This window comes from Engystomops pustulosus, chromosome 8 (assembly GCF_040894005.1).
Source record: "Engystomops pustulosus chromosome 8, aEngPut4.maternal, whole genome shotgun sequence".
NCBI lineage: Eukaryota > Metazoa > Chordata > Amphibia > Anura > Leptodactylidae > Engystomops > Engystomops pustulosus.
Genome location: NC_092418.1, coordinates 63,505,784 through 63,525,212, shown reverse-complemented (window position 1 = coordinate 63,525,212; position 19,429 = coordinate 63,505,784). Strand labels below are relative to the sequence as shown.

The 19,429-nt window shown below is 43.9% G+C and overlaps 1 protein-coding gene across 3 annotated transcripts in view; it reads right to left on the bottom strand.

The window, feature by feature from the left end:
• PTH2R (parathyroid hormone 2 receptor) overlaps positions 1 to 19,429 on the bottom strand; it is a 308,425-nt gene that overhangs the window by 72,209 nt on the left and 216,787 nt on the right. For all 3 annotated transcript variants that reach the window (XM_072120997.1, XM_072120998.1, XM_072120999.1), the window contains one exon: positions 5,893 to 5,953. In XM_072120997.1, coding sequence (XP_071977098.1) covers positions 5,893 to 5,953 — 61 coding nt within the window. The remainder of the gene's footprint in view (positions 1 to 5,892; positions 5,954 to 19,429) is intronic.

Sequence of the window (19,429 nt, the reverse complement as noted above, 5' to 3'; positions counted from 1 at the left end):
TGTCATGACAGTCTCGGGTCTTAAGAAGACACGAGGCTGTCTGGTTTGTAATAAATGATGTAGTAAATACAGTAGTATCGCAGTATATGATCGGATCAATCAGACCCCTGACAGTGATCAAAAGGCCGTACAGTCCTTAAAACGGTAGCATTGAAAACACCATGACACCACACACAGCTCCCTATACTGAAGTTTGAAAACTTTATTAGAGCCAGAAGATGGTAAAATGAAGAATTTTTGTTTTTATACAAGAGGTTTTCATTTTTGTAAATGTATGAAAACATTTTAAAACCTATACAAATTTTATATCCCCGTGATCGCACTGACCCAAAGAATGAAGTGGACATGTGAATTGGAGTGCACAATGAAAGCCATAAAACCCAAGCCCACAAGAAAATGGTGCAAATGGAATATTTTAATATTGTCACAATGCAGTGCAATTTGTTACACAGAAAACAAACTCTTTACATGGAAAAATCAAATAAGTTATAGATTTTTGATGGTGGGAGTAAAAAATGGAAACTCAAAAATGAAAAAGGGTCTTCAAAATGCCACCAGTAACAATGACAATGGTTTTCTTCATGTAAAGTAAAAAATAAATAAATCAATAATTGTATACATTGTATTGAAAGGTGTTATTTATACTGAATAGGGAATACTTTGAATTAAAAAGGTTTGAAATTTTTTCCCAGTCTTCATCTAAGTAAGGTTAAAAAAAAAAGTCCAGGTTCTTTGTAGCCCACATAATCCAGTTAAACCCTTTAGGACCACATCCCCCCCCCCCGCATTCCAAAAAGATATAACTTTTTAATTTTTATATTTACAGTAAGAAGTAATTTTACAAATTTTACTGCTTATGGGCACCATTTAATATATTGCACAGTAGAGAACTGCAAAAAAGAAATTAAAATATGGTGGAATTAAAAAAACAATTTAAAATGTTTTATATAATTTTGTTATTTATTAATACCGTAAATAAAAACAAAAATAAATTTTTTTAGCAGCATTTTCTAACATCTATAACACTTTTAAACTTTGGTGTACAGAACTACATAAAATGCAGTTGTTTGTGTAAAAAAAAAGCAGATTTTTTTTTCATTGATGCCATTTAAAAACTGACCTTTTTATCCAAATGTTTTAATCTTTCAATAGATCAGGTGGTTTGGGATGTGGGATACCTAACATATTTATGATTTTATTTATATAGGGATTCTTATATTTATATACAGATTTTTTTTTTTTTTTTTATTAGTTCTGACAACTATAACATATACACTCAGCGGCAACTTTATTAGGTACACCTATCCAACTGCTCGTTAACACTTAATTTCTAATCAGCCAATCACATGGCGGCAACTCAGTGCATTTAGGCATGTAGACATGGTCAAGACAATCTCCTGCAGTTCAAACCGAGCATCAGTATGGGGAAGAAAGGTGATTTGAATGCCTTTGAACGTGGCACGGTTGTTGGTGCCAGAAGGGCTGGTCTGAGTATTTCAGAAACTGCTGATCTACTGGGATTTTGACGCTCAACCATCTCTAGGGTTTACAGAGAATGGTCCGAAAAAGAAAAAACATCCAGTGAGCCGCAGTTCTGTGGGCGGAAATGCCTTGTTGATGCCAGAGATCAGAGGAGAATGAGCAGACTGGTTCGAGCTGATAGAAAGGCAACAGTGACTCAAATCACCACCCGTTACAACCAAGGTAGGCAGAAGAGCATCTCTGAACGCACAGTACGTCGAACTTTGAGGCAGATGGGCTACAGCAGCAGAAGACCACATCGGGTGCCACTCCTTTCAGCTAAGAACAGGAAACTGAGGCTACAATTTGCACAAGCTCATCGAAAATGGACAGTAGAAGACTGGAAAAACATTGCCTGGTCTGATGAGTCTGCGAGTCTGCGACATTCGGATGGTAGGGTCAGAATTTGGCGTCAACAACATGAAAGCATGGATCCATCCTGCCTTGTATCAAACGGTTCAGGCTGGTGGTGGTGGTGTCATGGTGTGGGGAATATTTTCTTGGCACTCTTTGGGCCTCTTGGTACCAATTGAGCATCGTTGCAATGCCACAGCCTACCTGAGTATTGTTGCTGACCATGTCCATCCCTTTATGACCACAATGTACCCAACATCTGATGGCTACTTTCAGCAGGATAATGCGCCATGTCATAAAGCTGGAATCATCTCAGACTGGTTTCTTGAACATGACAATGAGTTCACTGTACTCAAATGGCCTCCACAGTCACCAGATCTCAATCCAATAGAGCATCTTTGGGATGTGGTGGAACGGGAGATTCGCATCATGAATGTGCAGCCGACAAATCTGGGGCAACTGTGTGATGCCATCATGTCAATATGGACCAAAATCTCTGAGGAATGCTTCCAGCACCTTGTTGAATCTATGCCACAAAGAATTTAGGCAGTTCTGAAGGCAAAAGGGGATCCGACCCGTTACTAGCATGGTGTACCTAATAAAGTGGCCGGTGAGTGTATATTATTAATTTACTGCTCATCTGTTATCTGGTTGCCTCCAGAACACTTAAACAGTTAGTGCCAAATGAGAGCACATGTTATGGCAATAAATAGGTGTCCCCCACTCACAGGGGTAGCCAATAAATGACAAAGTGGCACCCTACATCTGACGCCCGAGTCCTTTTCATACATCTCTTACCATAATATAAAGTAACTGTATGTTTAGGTATGTGAAAGAGTTGAAATTTAAACTCAACCCACAAAAAATAAGCCCTTACATGTCTATGATGACTTAAATTTTAAAAGGCTATGGCTTTTAAAAAAGGAGAGTGTTAAAAAATTACAAAAAGTCATGGATATTCGGGTACAATACTAGCTAAGGAGGTAAAATAATATAAAACGGTGACAGATTGTTAGTCACAGTTTCAGGATCTTTGGCTCTTGTGCACATAAGTATTGAGAGCAGGAACAGATGAAAGGATTTCATTGATGAAGGTCCTTAGTACGAAATATAGTTGGTGGTCTGGATGACCGTGGGCCACCTAGAAGGTTTGGGCCCTGGCTATTGCCCAAACTGACTATATTATAATACACTACTGTACGAAACAGCTGAAGACATTTTTTTGGGGGGATTTCTACTGCTCTTTACTCAACACAATTTTTACAGTGCATCTTTTACAAAAGGTTGTTCTCTGGAAGAATGGAGGTTTTTTGTAGTGATTTTGGAAGGCAGATTTTTACTAATGTAATGGAAAAATTAAAAGGCTGCTTAAACATTCACAATGTAAGAAAATATATGAGATAGTACATGCCTAGCAGTGTCTTCTTACTTGACCTCACACCTATTGGCTAATGAACATAACTGTGACCAGGAGAATGAATGAAATGAAAATACAAGAAGCAGGTATACTTAAAGATACCTTTATTACACTTTATTACATCTTAAGAGCGGCAAGCTACACCTTGATGTTCCCAGCTATATTATCAATAAGAATTAAATGCAATTAGAAACAATTTTCACATTTGATAAATATCATTTTATCCACATGGTCCACGTGGTCTCCATTTTTGCAAGATTTCTGACAAAAGACAATAACCATTATTCTTATGTTGCATTGTGCACAAATTTTCTTTTGTATATGTCAGCAAAAGAAAGCTGACCTATGCAAGTTGAACACACCCACAATGTGTATATGTTTGATACACCGGCGATTTTGCAATCATGGAGAGGTCTGTAATTGTTATTCTAGGTACATTTTAACTTTGATAGACAGAATCCAAAAAAAAAATTAGAACATCCCAACTCACAAGAATTAAAAGTAAAAAAATAAATAAATAAAGAACCTAGAACTTATATAAAATAAACAAATAAAAATCCTAAACATGTTAGGTATCGCTACATTTCAAAAGTTCTGATCTTTGAAAATATAAAAAGTTCATACTTGGTTGAGAACTCTTAGGCCCCATCCACACTAGCGTTGCATTTCACGTCAGGGTGCAATGCGTGAAAAACTGACGTTTTTGGCTGCGTTTTTGTTCCATTTTTCCTTGGAGTAATTAGCGTTTTTGCGTTTTTCACGCGCGTGTTGTTAGCGTTTTTTGCGTTTTCGGCGCATTTTTCACGCGCGAGTCAATGGGAGACTCGAGCATTTTTCAAAGGGACCATGGTTTGGGATTAAAATGTGTTATTTAATTGAAAAATAATGTCTTCTGATAAGTTGCAAACATCTGCGATCTATTCTTCACTGTTCCCCGTGTATATTATCTCCCGACAAGTTAGCAGATGTGAAGAACAGTGAAGAATAGAATAAAAACAGTGAACACAGTGTACACAGGATCATTTAAGAGAAAAACACAGTGCAGAATAGATTACAGATGTTCGGCACATCTGATTACTTGTCGGGAGATACGCGCGGAACGGTGCGCCCAAAATAGCATGTGAAGAACAATATATATGTGTGTGAAGAACACATTGCAGATGTTTAAATACATCTGCAATGTGTTCTTCACACATATATATTGTTCTTCACATGCTAATTTGGGCGCACCGTTCCACGCGTATCTCCCGACAAGTAAGCAGACGTGCCGAACATCTGTAATCTATTCTTCACTGTGTTCTGCACTGTGTTTTTCTCTTAAATGATCCTGTAAGCAGATGTGCCGACAAGTAAGCAGATGTGCCGAACATCTGTAATCTATTCTTCACTGTGTTCTGCACTGTGTTTTTCTCTTAAATGATCCTGTAAGCAGATGTGCCGAACATCTGTAATCTATTCTTCACTGTGTTCTGCACTGTGTTTTTTTCTTAATTGATCCTGTGTTCACTGTTTTTATTCTATTCTTCACTGTTCTTCTTGTACTTCTTCAAATACTGTTATTCTGGTCACCTAGCAACCCTTACGTTTAAAACGCATTGCACTCGCATTGCACTTGCAATGATTGCGAGTGCAATGCGTTCTTGATGCATCTCTATAGACTTGAATGGGGCGTGAAAAACGCGCGTGACTCGCAAAAGTAGAGCATGCTGCGATTTTGACGCGCGTGAAAACGAACGCAAGCACGCGCGTGCAAAACAACGCTAATGAAGAAAGACCCATTGAATACAATGGGACAGAGTGCAATGCAAGTTCTGCGCGTCAAATGCACGCGCAGAACTCGCGCGTGAAAAACGCCAGTGTGGAAGGGGCTTAAGATGGAAAATGTTGCATATTCTCAATATCACTAAGTTTAGAGATTTGAAAGTTATTGCTGCATATAATGACACATGGCAGATTTGAAAAAGCGTACTGCATTATTGACAGCAGAGGTTTGCACTTCAATCCAATCCCACTGAAAATATCACTGATGTAGACTGTTGTATGTAGATGTAAACATGTGGAAAATGTATTCATAACTTTGCATTGAATTTAATTTTCAGTCTATACTATGATTATCATTTACTCTGCTAGTAAAGTGATTTGGGGGAAAAATTGTGACCTTACCCAACATAAAGAACTGAGAAAGCCTCAAAGATCTTTAGCAGTAGAATAATAGTGTGGTTTAGTACTTTTTAGCAATAACCTTAAAAAAACTTAGATTAACAGGGCTTGTACAGCCAAAGCATGATTGTCAAAACCAGAAAAGCTATTCCTATACACAGTTAATTTCTTTGAATTGCAGAGTTTATTCAGTTCAGTCTTAGAAACTTCAGCCAATCAGTAATCAGAATTAACAACACAGTATCTCTTTATCCAAACCATTAGTTAGTCAATGTACAAATAATGTACAAAGCAACACACAATAATATTCAGACAATATAATGCATAGTAGAGAAGAGAGGAAAAAGAATTACACCTCCAATGAAAAGATTAATTGTGATGGCAAGGAAATATTCTATAGCCCGTTTTACTGTACATGAACATAATGTAATATATCATACCTTGCATCTGCTAACGTAGCACGGACTGCTGCCCACACTATTACAAATACAGCAGGGAAACCTACAATGATAGAACAAAGAAAATCAAATAAGTAATACAAACTTATTCAATATTTTACCTTATATTTTACTATATTAGCTAAGAATTGGCAGTCAAGGTCTGATAACCTGCAATTTCATGACCCTGGGGAAGGAGTATATATCCAAATCCAATATTCAAAGTATTTTCGGCATTGCAGGGTTTGATTTTTTTTTTTTCCCTCGTCAGCTTCTGTACTCTTTTGGATAAAATCCCTCAATAGGCATACATAGTTCTATTTCTGAGAATGCTTATTGTAACATAGCATCCTTTATGATTCAGATAGAAACTTTATATCTTGGGCTGGAATTATATTAGCATCAAAATTATACTAATGCTATTGTGAATTTTGGTATTGGTCATTAGAGATGAGCGAACACACTCGTTCGAGCATTAGCGTATTCGAAACTGCTCGTTGCTCGGACGAATATTTCGCCAGCTCGAGAAAATGGCATCTCCCGCCGTTTTGATTTTTGGCGGCCAGAAACAGAGCCAATCACAAGCCAGGAGACTCTGCACTCCACCCAGCATGACGTGGTACCCTTACATGTCGATAGCAGTGGTTGGCTGGCCAGATCAGGTGACCCTGGAATAGACTAGCCCCTGCCCGCACTGCTCGCATCATTCTCTATCTGGATGCCTTTAGGGAGAGAGCTGCTGCTGCAAGGATAGCGTTAGGGTGTTATATTAGCTTACTGTTAGACAGGAGTGAGTCTACAAGAACCCAACAGCCCTTGTTAGGGCTAGAATATTTTTTTTTCTTTGCTTGTGGTTAGGCTTGCTGGCACTAGTAGTGCAGCTAGTACCATATTGTGACGAATTTGCATGGAGACTTGCAAATGTAATATTTAGCTCTTAGTGACACACATATCCATCTCAAACACCTAAGTGGGACAATTTATTAGGGGTTTGATTCTTTTTTTTTTTTTTTTCAAAAGTCATCACAGGCACAGCAAAAAATCCTGTTGTGTGCTGTCAGTGTAGGTTAGAAACTAGCCATAGCTATCATCATCATCTTCTGTGGTTGCTATGTGATTTATTCTGATCGTTTTGTTAAAAAAAAAAACTTACAGTTTACCCTTTAATTTGGAAAATGTTTAACCCGAGGGCTAGGGGTAGAAGACGAGGGCGTGGACGTGGGCGTCCAACTACTGCAGGGGTCAGAGGCCGTGGTCCTGGGCGGGGTGAGACACCACCTGCTGATGAGGGAGCAGGGGAACGCCGCAGAGCTACACTCCCTAGGTTCATCATGTCTCAAGTTACTGGGACTCGTGGTAGAGCACTGTTGAGGCCAGAACAGTGCGAAGAGGTGATGTCGTGGATTGCGGACAATGCTTCTAGCCATTTGTCCACCAGTCAGTCTTCCACGCAGTCCACCCATGTCACCGAAATCAGCACTCCTCCAGCTCCTCCACCTCAGCCTCCTTCCCCCCAGTCTGCCCCCTCCCAGCAAAATTTGGCATTTGAACCGGCATACTCTGAGGAACTGTTTTCTGGACCCTTCCCAGAGTCACAAACCACTTGTCCGGTTGCTGCTGAGCTATTTTCCGATGCCCAGGTTTAACACCGGTTGCAGTCTGTGTGTGATGATGACATTATTGACGTAGTGGAAGAAGTGTGTAAAGAGGTGTCGGACAATGAGGAGACACGGTTGTCAGACAGTGGTGAAGTTGTTGTCAGGGCAGGAAGTCCAAGGGGGGAGCAGACTGAGGGATCGGAGGATGATGAGGTGACAGACCCAAACTGGGTTGATAGACTGGGTGAACACAGTGCTTCTGAGACGGAGGCGAGTCCTTGACGAGAACAGGTTGGAAGAGGCAGTGGTGGGGCCAGACGGAGAGGCAGGGCCAGAGCTAGTGCATCAGCTCCAAATGTTTCACGTAGTGAAGCTCCCGTGGCGAGGGCTAGATTTTCGGAAGTCTGGAGGTTCTTTAAAGAAACATCGGATGACCGACGGACTGTGGTGTGCAACCTGTGCCACACCAGGATCAGCAGGGGTTCCACCTCTACCAGCTTAACCACCACCACTATGCGCAGGCATATGAATGCTAAACACCCCACTCAATGGAACCAAGGCCGTTCACCTCCAACCGGGCACACCGCTGCTCCTTCCCCTGTGTCATCTGCTGCCTCTGCTAGTTAGCCCACTGCCCAGGACCCCGGCCCAAACACCTCCCGTGCGAAAACCACACCTTCGCCTCCACGATCCTCCACAGCATCCACAAATGTCTCCATGCGCATCATCCAGCTCTCTATACCCCAGACTGGAGCGCAAGAGGAAATACAGTTTCAAAGTTTTCAAAGTAAACGCTTCTGGCCCCCAGCCCCATTTTGGGTAGGGAGGAGCCGAGAGGCAGGGGCTTGGACAGGAGAAAGCTCGCCTGGCAGCGGACCGCCAGCTCCATCCCAAGATTAGGCAGCCTCAGAGGCATCCATGCATACTGCCCCTGCTGTTTCCTGTCCATTTCGCCTCCACGATCCTCCACAACGTCCACCAATATCTCCATGCGCAACTTTCAACCATCTATACCCCAGACGCTGGAGCGTGAGAGGATATACAGCACATCATCCCCTTATCAAACGAGCTGTGTCAGGCAGAATTTTCAGGTGTTTCACCAGATAAATAATGGAACTCGGCACATCTGTCGCCGCCATGCTGGAGACCTGAAGTTTCAATCATAGCAGCACAATATGGATGCCCCATACTGTCGCTCTTAATCATGGAAGTCGTCTCCATGGCTGCCTCCACATGTCGTCCCCTTATCAAATGAGCTGTGTCAGGCTCATTTTTTGGGTGTTTCACCAGATACGTTATGGAACATGTCGCCACCATGCTGTGTTATCGACTAAATATACCGTCAACCTTTTGTTCACATAGGAAATCATTTCAGCGCTTCTTGCTCACCTCCTTTGGTTCCTCTCTGCCGCCTTAACTAGGCACAATACTGTTACATACAGTGCTACACGTTATCCTTGCCAAAGGGAATTTTTTAAATTGGTTTGAAGCCTGAGTCCATTTGGGGTATGTCGCCATGACACTCTCTATCCTGCCGCTGCCTCTGCATGCCATCTTCTATAGTGTCAGGGTCAATTATTGGATGTTTTAGATGCTATCTAGCCTCATTCGGTCGCTCTGTCATCGCCATGCTGTTGTCCATAATTTTGGCATAATGGTGCGAGTAAGCAGCCTCAGAGGCATCCATGCATGCTGCCCTTGCTGTTTCCTGTCCATTTCCATGGTGTTTCCATCATTTTCTGAGGTTCCCAGGTGTTTAGCCAAGCTTCCCTGTGCAGACCCTTGGTCCCCTTGAAAAATGCTCGAGTCTCCCATTGACTTCAATGGGGTTCGTTATTCGAGACGAGCATTCAAGCATCGGGCAAAAGTTTGTCTCGAATAACGAGCACCCGAGCATTTTAGTGCTCACTCATCTATATTGGTCATGTCATGCTGTTTTTTATGACCTGATGAAAACTCTGGTGCTGAGCAGAGAAGCGCTGTTTTGACATTCTTTAATAAACAATATTAGAATATGCACTGCTTTCACGGAGTTAATTTTAATACCATTTAAGATCCTGAGCCAGATAAACTAATACTAAAAATTACAGTTTACTTTTAGACTAGACATTCACAGTCCAGCATTAGCCTGATTCAGTTTAAGATTATCGATTCCAACATTGTACCACTTGTTTGTTGCACTTTTGCTGAATAGTGCTAGTAGAAGGGTCCTTCCCTTCTACCGAAAAGCAATATATCTTTTCTGTAAAGACATTAATAAATGCAGAGTACCTTGCACAAGGCACTTTGTTTTGCCAAAATTTGCCAGAATTCTGATCCCACTATGTTGTATAGAACATTCAGGAGGCTCATAGAGAAGCACATGAGGCTAATTATACTATTTTTTAACTAGATTTATTAACTAGTCATACACATAAAACAAGATAGTAGGAGAACAATGGAAGAAAATGTCAGCAAATTTTGTCAGCCCTTTGTCTCATAGGACTGAAGCCTATTTTATCAGAACATGGTAAATCATAAAAACAACATGGTAAAACAACAACTAAATATAACTGAAACCATTTGTGAAATCCTTAATATGTTTTGTCTGTAGGGTCCACAATTAATAAAGCAATGTTGTGTGAACCGGTGTCAGGCCTGTGATGCCTATTTTAATAAGAGTAAACTGGACTTTAGGATTTCTCAAATTCTTTAAACTACAATAATTTTTCCAACACTCCAATTTTTCTAGCATGTATATACTCAAGTTCAAACATATGATATATTAAGTGCTCCTTCTCATTAATAGATAATTCTTTTGGGAGACGACCTTTTTTAGCGATAGTTGTGCCTTATGCCAAAATAATTTAGCTAACTACTGTAAAAATCTTCTGCATTACGAAAAGATAGAGCACAGATTGGGTTGTGTGTAGCTGAGACTTTAACTTCCCAAATTTTAATTCGGTTCAGGGTTTTTCTTCAACTGTGAAGGGGTAACATTTAACAACTTTCTGCAGGGATAATTTTATATTTTATAGGACAGTTTGTAGAAGATCCCACAAGAGGTGATGCTTTGTAGGATTTTGTGATTTCTAACAGTGCAGATATTATCTAACATGTCAGTGCCCAGGAAACCCTTGTGAACAGCGACAAAATTATTTTTATTCTAAAAATGTAAAAAGCAAATACAGGCTGGAAAAGTAAATATTAAATGGGAGTCTTTAAAATCCATACTGGGTCATTATTAGAGATGAGCGAGCACTAAAATGCTCGGGTACTCGTTATTCGAGACAAACTTTTCCCGATGCTCGAGTGCTCGTCTCGAATAACGAGCCCCATTGAAGTCAATGTGAGACTCGAGCATTTTTCAAGGGGACCAAGGCTCTGCACAGGGAAGCTTGGCCAAACACCTGGAAACCTCAGAAAAGGATGGAAACACCACGGAAATGGACAGGAAACAGCAGGGGCAGCATGCATGGATTCCTCTGAGGCTGCTTAAACGCACCATTATGCCAAAATTATGGGCAACAGCATGGCCATGACAGAGTGACAGAATGAAGCTAGATAGCATCTTAAACATCCAATAATTGACCCTGACACTATAGGGGATGGCATGCAGAGGCAGCGGCAGCAGCAGCAGGCTAGAGAGTGGCATGGCGACATACCCTAAATGGACTCAGGCTTCAAACCAATGGGTGGCAGAGAGGAACCAAAGGAGGTGAGCAAGAAGCGCTCAAATAATATCGGTACATGATAAAAGTTTGCCAGTATATTTTGTGGATTACACAGCAGGGTGGCGACAAAGTTAACATGGAAGCCATGAAAACAATCCAAAATTCTGCCTGACACAGCTCGTTTGATAAGGGGACCATGTATGGAGGCAGTGAACTAGTAGTAGATTAAAGGTGCTGCAGTTAAAACTATGTTAGTTGGATCTTGGGATGGAGCTGGCGCTCCGCTGCCAGGCGAGCTTTCGCCAATCCAAGCCCCTGTCTCTAGGCTACTCCCCAAACAGCACTTCTAAGAACCTTTTGTATAAGATCAAGTGTAGTAGCGTTCTTATAAGTTTGGGATATGGCGGGTGAGGGGAATGTAAACAGATGCGCAAGAAGCGCTCAAATAATATTGGTAAATGATAAAAGTTTGCCAGTATATTTTGTGGATTACACAGCAGGGTGGCGACAAAGTTAACAAGTTTGTTGTGGAAGCCATGAAAACAACCCAAAATTCTGCCTGACACAGCTCGTTTGATAAGGGGACCATGTATGCCTACAGTTCATGCCAGTCGCTGCACTGGCTGCCAGTCTCCTTTCGAATACAGTTTAAAATAATAACCCTCATCCATAAAGCTCTGTATAATGATGCACCCCCCTACCTCTCCTCTCTTATCTCAGTCTATCGCCCAAGCCGTGCTCTTAGATCCGCCAGTGATCTTAGATTAACCTCTACCCTAGTGCGGACCTCCCACTCGCGTCTCCAAGACTTCTCTAGAGCTGCACCAATTCTATGGAATGATCTGCCCCGGACCATCAGACTAATACCTAACCTCCAAAGTTTCAAACGTGCTCTTAAAACCCATTTCTTTAGGCAAGCTTATAACACTCATTAACTGCATGAAGTTTTAACTCTTCAACTAACCCGTCCTGTGTCGTCCTCCTATCTGTTATCCAGCAACCAACAGGCACCAGACTTCTCTGCAGTCCCATTCACCCTGGACCTGGTATATAAGATGACGGCTGAGTGGTTCAAGCGACAGCAATTCCATTTATTATATTTTGTTCTATTCCCTAAGAAGAATGGCTTGACCATTAAATATTCTTTTACCTCGTGTTACCCCATCATTTTCATAAACCGTAAGCTCTGGCGAGCAGGGACCTCACTCCTGTTGTTCCATACAAATGTTGTGCTCTGTTACATTACATTTGTATTTGTTTCCTATGATTTGTAAAGCGCTACGGAATATGATGGCGCTATATAAATAAAGATTATTATTATTATTATTATGGAGGCAGTGAACTAGTAGTAGATTAAAGATGCTGCAGTTAAAACTATGTTAGTTGGATCTTGGGAGGGAGCTGGCGCTCCGCTTCCAGGCGAGCTTTCGCCAATCCAAGCCCCTGTCTCTAGGCTACTCCCCAAACAGCACTTCTAAGAACCTTTTGTATAAGATCAAGTGTAGTAGCGTTCTTATAAGTTTGGGATATGGCGGGTGAGGGGAATGTAAACAGATGCGCAAGAAGCGCTGAAATAATATCGGTAAATGATAAAAGTTTGCCAGTATATTTTGTGGATTACACAGCAGGGTGGCGACAAAGTTAACAAGTTTGATGTGGAATGCCCTGTAATAGCTCTTGGGCGGTGTGCCTTTTATCGCCTAGGCTCAGCAGTTTGAGCACCGCCTGCTGTCGCTTAGCGACGGCACTGCTGCTGTGCCTAGAGCTACCGACTGATGGTGCCATGCCCACGGATGGTAATTCGGAGGAGAAGGAGGTGGAGGAGGGGTGGGAGGAGGAGGAGGTATAGTAGGCCATTGAGACCTGGACCGAGGTAGGCCCCGCAATCCTCTGCGTCGGCAGTATATGACCAGCCCCATGGTCAGACTCGGTCCCAGCCTCCACCAAGTTAAGTGTAGTAGCGTTCTTATAAGTTTGGGATATGGCGGGTGAGGGGAATGTAAACAGATGCGCAAGAAGCGCTGAAATAATATCCGTAAATGGTAAAAGTTTGCCAGTATATTTTGTGGCTTACACAGCAGGGTGGCGACAAAGTTAACAACTTTGATGTGGAATCCATGAAAACAACCCAAATTTCTGCCTGACACACCTCGTTTGATAAGGGGACGATGTATGGAGGCAGCTATATGGACGACTTTTGGAGGTAGCAATGGAGACAACGTGTGGAGGCTGCTATGGAGACAATTTAATTTGGATAGTGCCTGTATGTGGCAGTCCAAAAAAGTTTTCAAACCAGAGGAGCAGGTAGGTGGCCCTCCAGAAAAATGAAATACATTGAGTGCCTGTATGTGGCAGTCCAAAAAAGTTTTCAAACCAGAGGAGCAGATAGGTGGCCCTCCAGAAAAATTGAATAGATTGAGTGCCTGTATGTGGCACTCCCAAAAATTGTTTAAAACAGAGGACCGGGTAAGTGGCCCTCCAGAAAAATTAAATGCATAAAGTACTATAGCTAGAGCCAGTGGGCCCTGTCAAAAAATAGCCAGTTTCCTCTGCTTTACTGTACAAAGAGGAGGAGAAGGAGGAAAATGAGGAGGAGGAGTGCATAAATTATTCAGGTTGAGCTTCCTTCACCTGGTGGAGATTGGAAATTATGAGAAATCCAGGCTTTATTCATCTTAATAAGCGTCAGCCTGTCAGCGCTGTCAGTCGACAGGCGTGTACGCTCATCAGTGATGATGCCACCAGCTGCACTGAAAACCCGCTCGGACAACACGCTAGCGGCACGGCAGGCAAGAACCTCCAAGGCGTACAGCGCCAGTTCGTGCCACATGTCCAGCTTTGAAACCCAGTAGTTGTAGGGAGCTGTGTGATCATTTAGGACGATGGTATGGTCAGCTACGTACTCCCTCACCATCTTTCTGTAAAGATCAGCCCTACTCTGCCGAGACTGGGGACAGGTGACAGTGTCTTGCTGGGGTGACATAAAGCTGGCAAAAGCCTTGTAAAGCGTACCCTTGCCAGTGCTGGACAAGCTGCCTGCTCGCCTACTCTCCCTCGCTACTTGTCCCGCAGAACTACGCACTCTGCAGCTAGCGCTGTCAGAAGGGAAATACTGTTTCAGCTTGTGCACCAGGGCCTGCTGGTATTCATGCATTCTCACACTCCTTTCCTCTCCAGGGATGAGTGGAAAGATTTTGCTTGTACCGTGGGTCCAGGAGAGTGAATACCCAGTAATCGGTGCTGCAATAAATTCTTTGAACGCGAGGGTCACGGGATAGGCAGCCTAGCATGAAATCTGCCATATGCGCCAGAGTACCAACGCGCAAGAATTCACTCCCCTCACTGGCCTGACTGTCCATTTCCAACTCCTCCAACTCCTCTTCTTCTGCCCAAACATGCTGAACAGTGAAGGACTGAACAATGGTCCGCTCTTGTGTCTCGCCAACATTCTCCTCCTCTTCCTCCTCATCCTCCTCCACCTCCACCTCCTCCGATATGCGCAGAGAAACAGACCTAAGGGTGCTTTGGCTATCAACAAGGGAATCTTCTTCCCCCGTCTCTTGTGACGAGCGCAAAGCTTCCGACTTCATGCTGATCAGAGAGTTTTTCAACAGGCCAAGCAGCGGGATGGTGAGGCTGATGATGGCGGCATCGCCACTGACCATCTGTGTTGACTCCTCGAAGTTACTCAGCACCTGACAGATATCAGACATCCACGTCCACTCCTCATTGTAGACTTGAGGAAGCTGACTGACCTGACTACCAGTTCTGGTGGAAGTTGACATCTGGCAGTCTACAATCGCTCTGCGCTGCTGGTAAACTCTGGATAACATGGTTAATGTTAAATTCCACCTCGTGGGCACGTCGCACAACAGTCGGTGAGCGGGCAGTTGGAGGCGGCGCTGCGCTGCCCTGAGAGTGGCAGCATCTGTGCTGGACTTCCTGAAATGCGCACAGATGCGGCGCACCTTCGTGAGCAAATAAGACAGATTGGGGTATGTCTTGAGGAAACGCTGAACTATCAGATTTAACACATGGGCCAGGCATGGCACATGTGTCAGTCTGCCGAGTTGCAGAGCCGCCACCAGGTTACGGCCGTTGTCACACACAACCATGCCTGGCTTCAGGTTCAGCGGTGCCAGCCACAGATCAGTCTGCGCCGTGATGCCCTGTAATAGTTCTTGGGCGGTGTGCCTTTTATCGCCTAGGCTCAGCAGTTTGAGCACCGCCTGCTGTCGCTTAGCGACGGCACTGCTGCTGTGCCTAGAGCTAGCGACTGATGGCGCCATGCCCACGGATGGTAGTTCAGAGGAGGAGGTGGAGGAGGGGTGGGAGGAGGAGGAGGCATAGTAGGCCTTTGAGACCTGGACCGAGGTAGGCCATGCAATCCTCGGCGTCAGCAGTATATGACCAGCCCCAGGGTCAGACTCGGTCCCAGCCTCCACCAAGTTAACCCAATGTGCCGTCAGCGATATATAGTGGCCCTGCCCGGCAGCACTCGTCCACGAGTCCGTGGTCAGGTGGACCTTGTCAGAAACGGCGTTGGTCAGGGCATGGATGATGTTCTCTGACACGTGCTTGTGCAGGGCTGGGACGGCACATCGGGAAAAGTAGTGGCGGCTGGGGACCGAATACCGAGGGGCGGCTGCCGCCATGAGGTTTCGAAATGCCTCGGTCTCTACCAGCCTATAGGGCAGCATCTCGAGGCTAAGCAGTTTGGAGATGTGGACGTTGAGGGCTTGGGCGTGTGGGTGGGTTGCACTATGCTTCCTTTTGCGCTCCAGCATCTGGGGTATGGAGTGCTGAACGCTGGTGGATGCTGTGGAGGATCGTGAAGGCAAAGATGGGGTTTTTGCACGGGAGGTGTTTGGGCCGGGGTCCTGGGCAGGGAGCTGACTAGCAGATGACACAGGGGAAGGAGCAGTGGTGTGCCCGGCCGGAGGTGAACGGGCTTGGTGCCATTGAGTGGGGTGTTTAGCATTCATATGCCTGCGCATACTGGTGGTAGTTAAGCTAGTAGTGGTGGAACCCCTGCTGATCCTGGTTTGGCAAAGGTTGCACACCACAGTCCGTCGGTCATCCGGTGTTTCCTTAAAGAACCTCCAGACTTCTGAAAATCTAGCCCTCGCCGAGGGAGCCCTCGCCACGGGAGCATCACTACGTGACACATTTGGCGCTGATGCACCTGCTCTGGCCCTGCCTCTCCGTCTGGCCCCACCACTGCCTCTTCCAACCTGTTCTGGTCGAGGACTCTCCTCCGTCTCAGAAGCACTGTGTTCACCCGGCCTCTCAACCCAGCTTGGGTCTGTCACCTCATCATCCTCCGATCCCTCGGTCTGCTCCCCCCTCGGACTTCCTGCCCTGACAACAACTTCACCACTGTCTGACAACCGTGTCTCCTCATCGTCGGACACCTCTTTACACACTTCTTCCACTACGTCAAGAAGGTCATCATCACCCACAGACTGCGACTGGTGGAAAACCTGGGCATCGGAAAATTGCTCAGCAGCAACCGGACAAGTGGTTTGTGACTGTGGGAAGGGTCCAGAAAACAGTTCCTCAGAGTATGCCGGTTCAAATGCCAAATTTTCCTGGGAGGGGGCAGACTGGGGGGGAGGAGGCTGAGGTGCAGGAGCTGGAGGAGTGCCGATTTCGGTGACATGGGTGGACTGCGTGGAAGACTGACTGGTGGACCAATTGCTCAAAGCGTTGTCGGCAATCCACGACATCACCTGTTCGCACTGTTCTGGCCGCAACAGTGCTCTACCACGAGTCCCAGTAACTTCAGACATGAACCTAGGGAGTGTAGCTCTGCGGCATTCCCCTGCTCCCTCATCAGCAGGTGGTGTCTCACCCCGCCCAGGACCACGGCCTCTGACCCCTGCAGTAGTTGGACGCCCACGTCCCCGCCCTCGTCCTCTACCCCTAGCCCTCGGGTTAAACATTTTGAAAATGAAAGTTATAACTTTAATTTTTTTTTAACTTTTTTTTGTGTTTTTTTGTGTTTTTTAGTTTTTAAAACCAAACGATGCTATCCTATTGCTATGGCTATTTTCTAGCCAAGTATGAAAGCACACTGCTATGCCAGATGAGATGACGCTGAGTTACGAAAAAATTAACGTAAAATAAAAAGTAAATGGCAGACTGTGCCCAATTGAAATCAAACCCCTAATAAATTTTCCCACTTTGGTCTTTGCGATGGATATGTGCGTCACTAAGCGCTAAACACAACGGTCGCAAGTCTCACTACAAATTCCTCACAATATGGTAGTAGATGCACTGCAGCAAGGACAGCCACCAGCAGATCAACCAGAAATAAAATATATATAACGCTATTGTAGGCCTAAGTAAGCCGTTTGGATTCTCCTATGGCTATTTTCTAGCCAAGTATGAAAGCACACTACTATGCAAGATGAGATGACGCTGAGTTATTAAAAAAATAAACATAAAATAAAAAGTAAATGGCAGACTGTGCCTAATTGAAATCAAACCCCTAATAAATTTTCCCACTTTGGTGTTTGAGGTGGATATGTGTGTCACTAAGAGCTAGACACAACGGTAGCAAGTCCCCCTGCAAATTCCTCACAATATGGTACTAGCTGCAAATAAAAAAAAAAAATGTATAACGTAATTGTAGCCCTAAGAAGGGCTGTTGGGTTCTTGTAAAATCACTCCTGCCTAACACTATTCTAATAGAACAGCCTAACGCTTTCCCTGACCAGCAGCAGCTCTCTCCCTAGCGGCATCCAGACACAGAATGATCCGAGCAGCGCAGGCAGGGGCTAGTCTATTCCAGGGTCACCTAATTTGGCCAGCCAACCACTGCTATCGACGTGTAAGGGTACCACGTCATGCTGGGTGGAGTGCAGAGTCTCCTGGCTTGTGATTGGCTCTGTTTCTGGCCGCCACAAAGCAAAACGGCGGGAACTGCCATTTTCTCGAGCGGGCGAAGTATTCGTCCGAGCAACGAGCAGTTTAGAGTACGCTAATGCTCGAACGAGCATCAAGCTCGGACGAGTGTTCGCTCATCTCTAGTCATTATGCTAATTTTATTCCTAACAAGGTAACAAGTATAGACATGCTAGATCACACCCTGTATGGATTACAACTACAGTTAAAATGGAAATGCATGAATAAGAGGGCATTCAAAAAATAATTATCTGACTGGTCAACTGAAGCGTTTAAAAATTACAAAACACTTAGAGGAAATCTACCATTTTATTTCACGTATTATGAACCAAACTTACCTTGAGCATGCTGTAGCTACACTGATGCATAAGCATATCTTGTTTAATCCCTGAGCTGAGTAGTTTTGCTGAAAAAACAATTATACAATTCAGGAACTTAGGAAATCTGGATTGCTGAAGTCTGCAGCTGATAAACACATTGCACTGAGTTTTCTGAATTGTCCAGAAAGTACTAATCAACCTGAGCTGGATGTCTCCTACACAGCAGCTGGGGGATAGTGCAGTGACTGATTACTTCTGCCCATCAGGCACAACACAGTGATTACATCATTCTCTATAGCAGTTCATACTTAATGTGAGAGATGGAACACTGAGCCAGGCCAAATAGCAACAGAGCCTCATTATCCTGAATATTATTGTTTGTTTCAGCAAAACGCTCAGTACAGGGATTAAACAACATATGCTTCTGCATCAGTGTAGCTACAGCAGTCTCAAGGCATGTTTGGTTTGTAATGCATGAAATCAAATGGTAGATTTCCTTTAACAATATCTGAAAGAAGGATATAAGCTAAAATACAAAATGAAAGACAAGTGGCCAAAGATGGCAAAACAAATCCCACAAAATTCTATATATAAATGCAAATAAAAATTGGAGGTGGGACCCTATATACGGAAAATGGGGGATTGTTAACAAGAGAAGGCGAAAACAGTTTTTTTTTTTAGCTCTGTCTATACAATAGAAGAAATAACATCTGTTATAAATGGTGCCAGTTTGGGTGATGCATCTGAAGGCCCCTGAAGCAGTTCTTAAAAAACTCAGTTCTGTTATCGCTGTGTCCCTGTTTAAAATCTTTAGAGATTCCTTAAATAGGACCTTTCGCTACTTCACTTATATGGAGATTATGATACCATTCTGTAGGGGCTGCTACATAGATTCACAGGCACTTTGAATTTTCTTTCTTTGAATTTGAATTTTCTTTCTCTAGCCCTCGCAGTTGCAAAGTTATTGGTCACGAGATCTGACCATTACAATCTGTGTTTGGTCAGAGAGGAGGAGCTGGGGCAGGAGCTGGAGGCGTGTGTTATGCTAAACTTCTCTCAT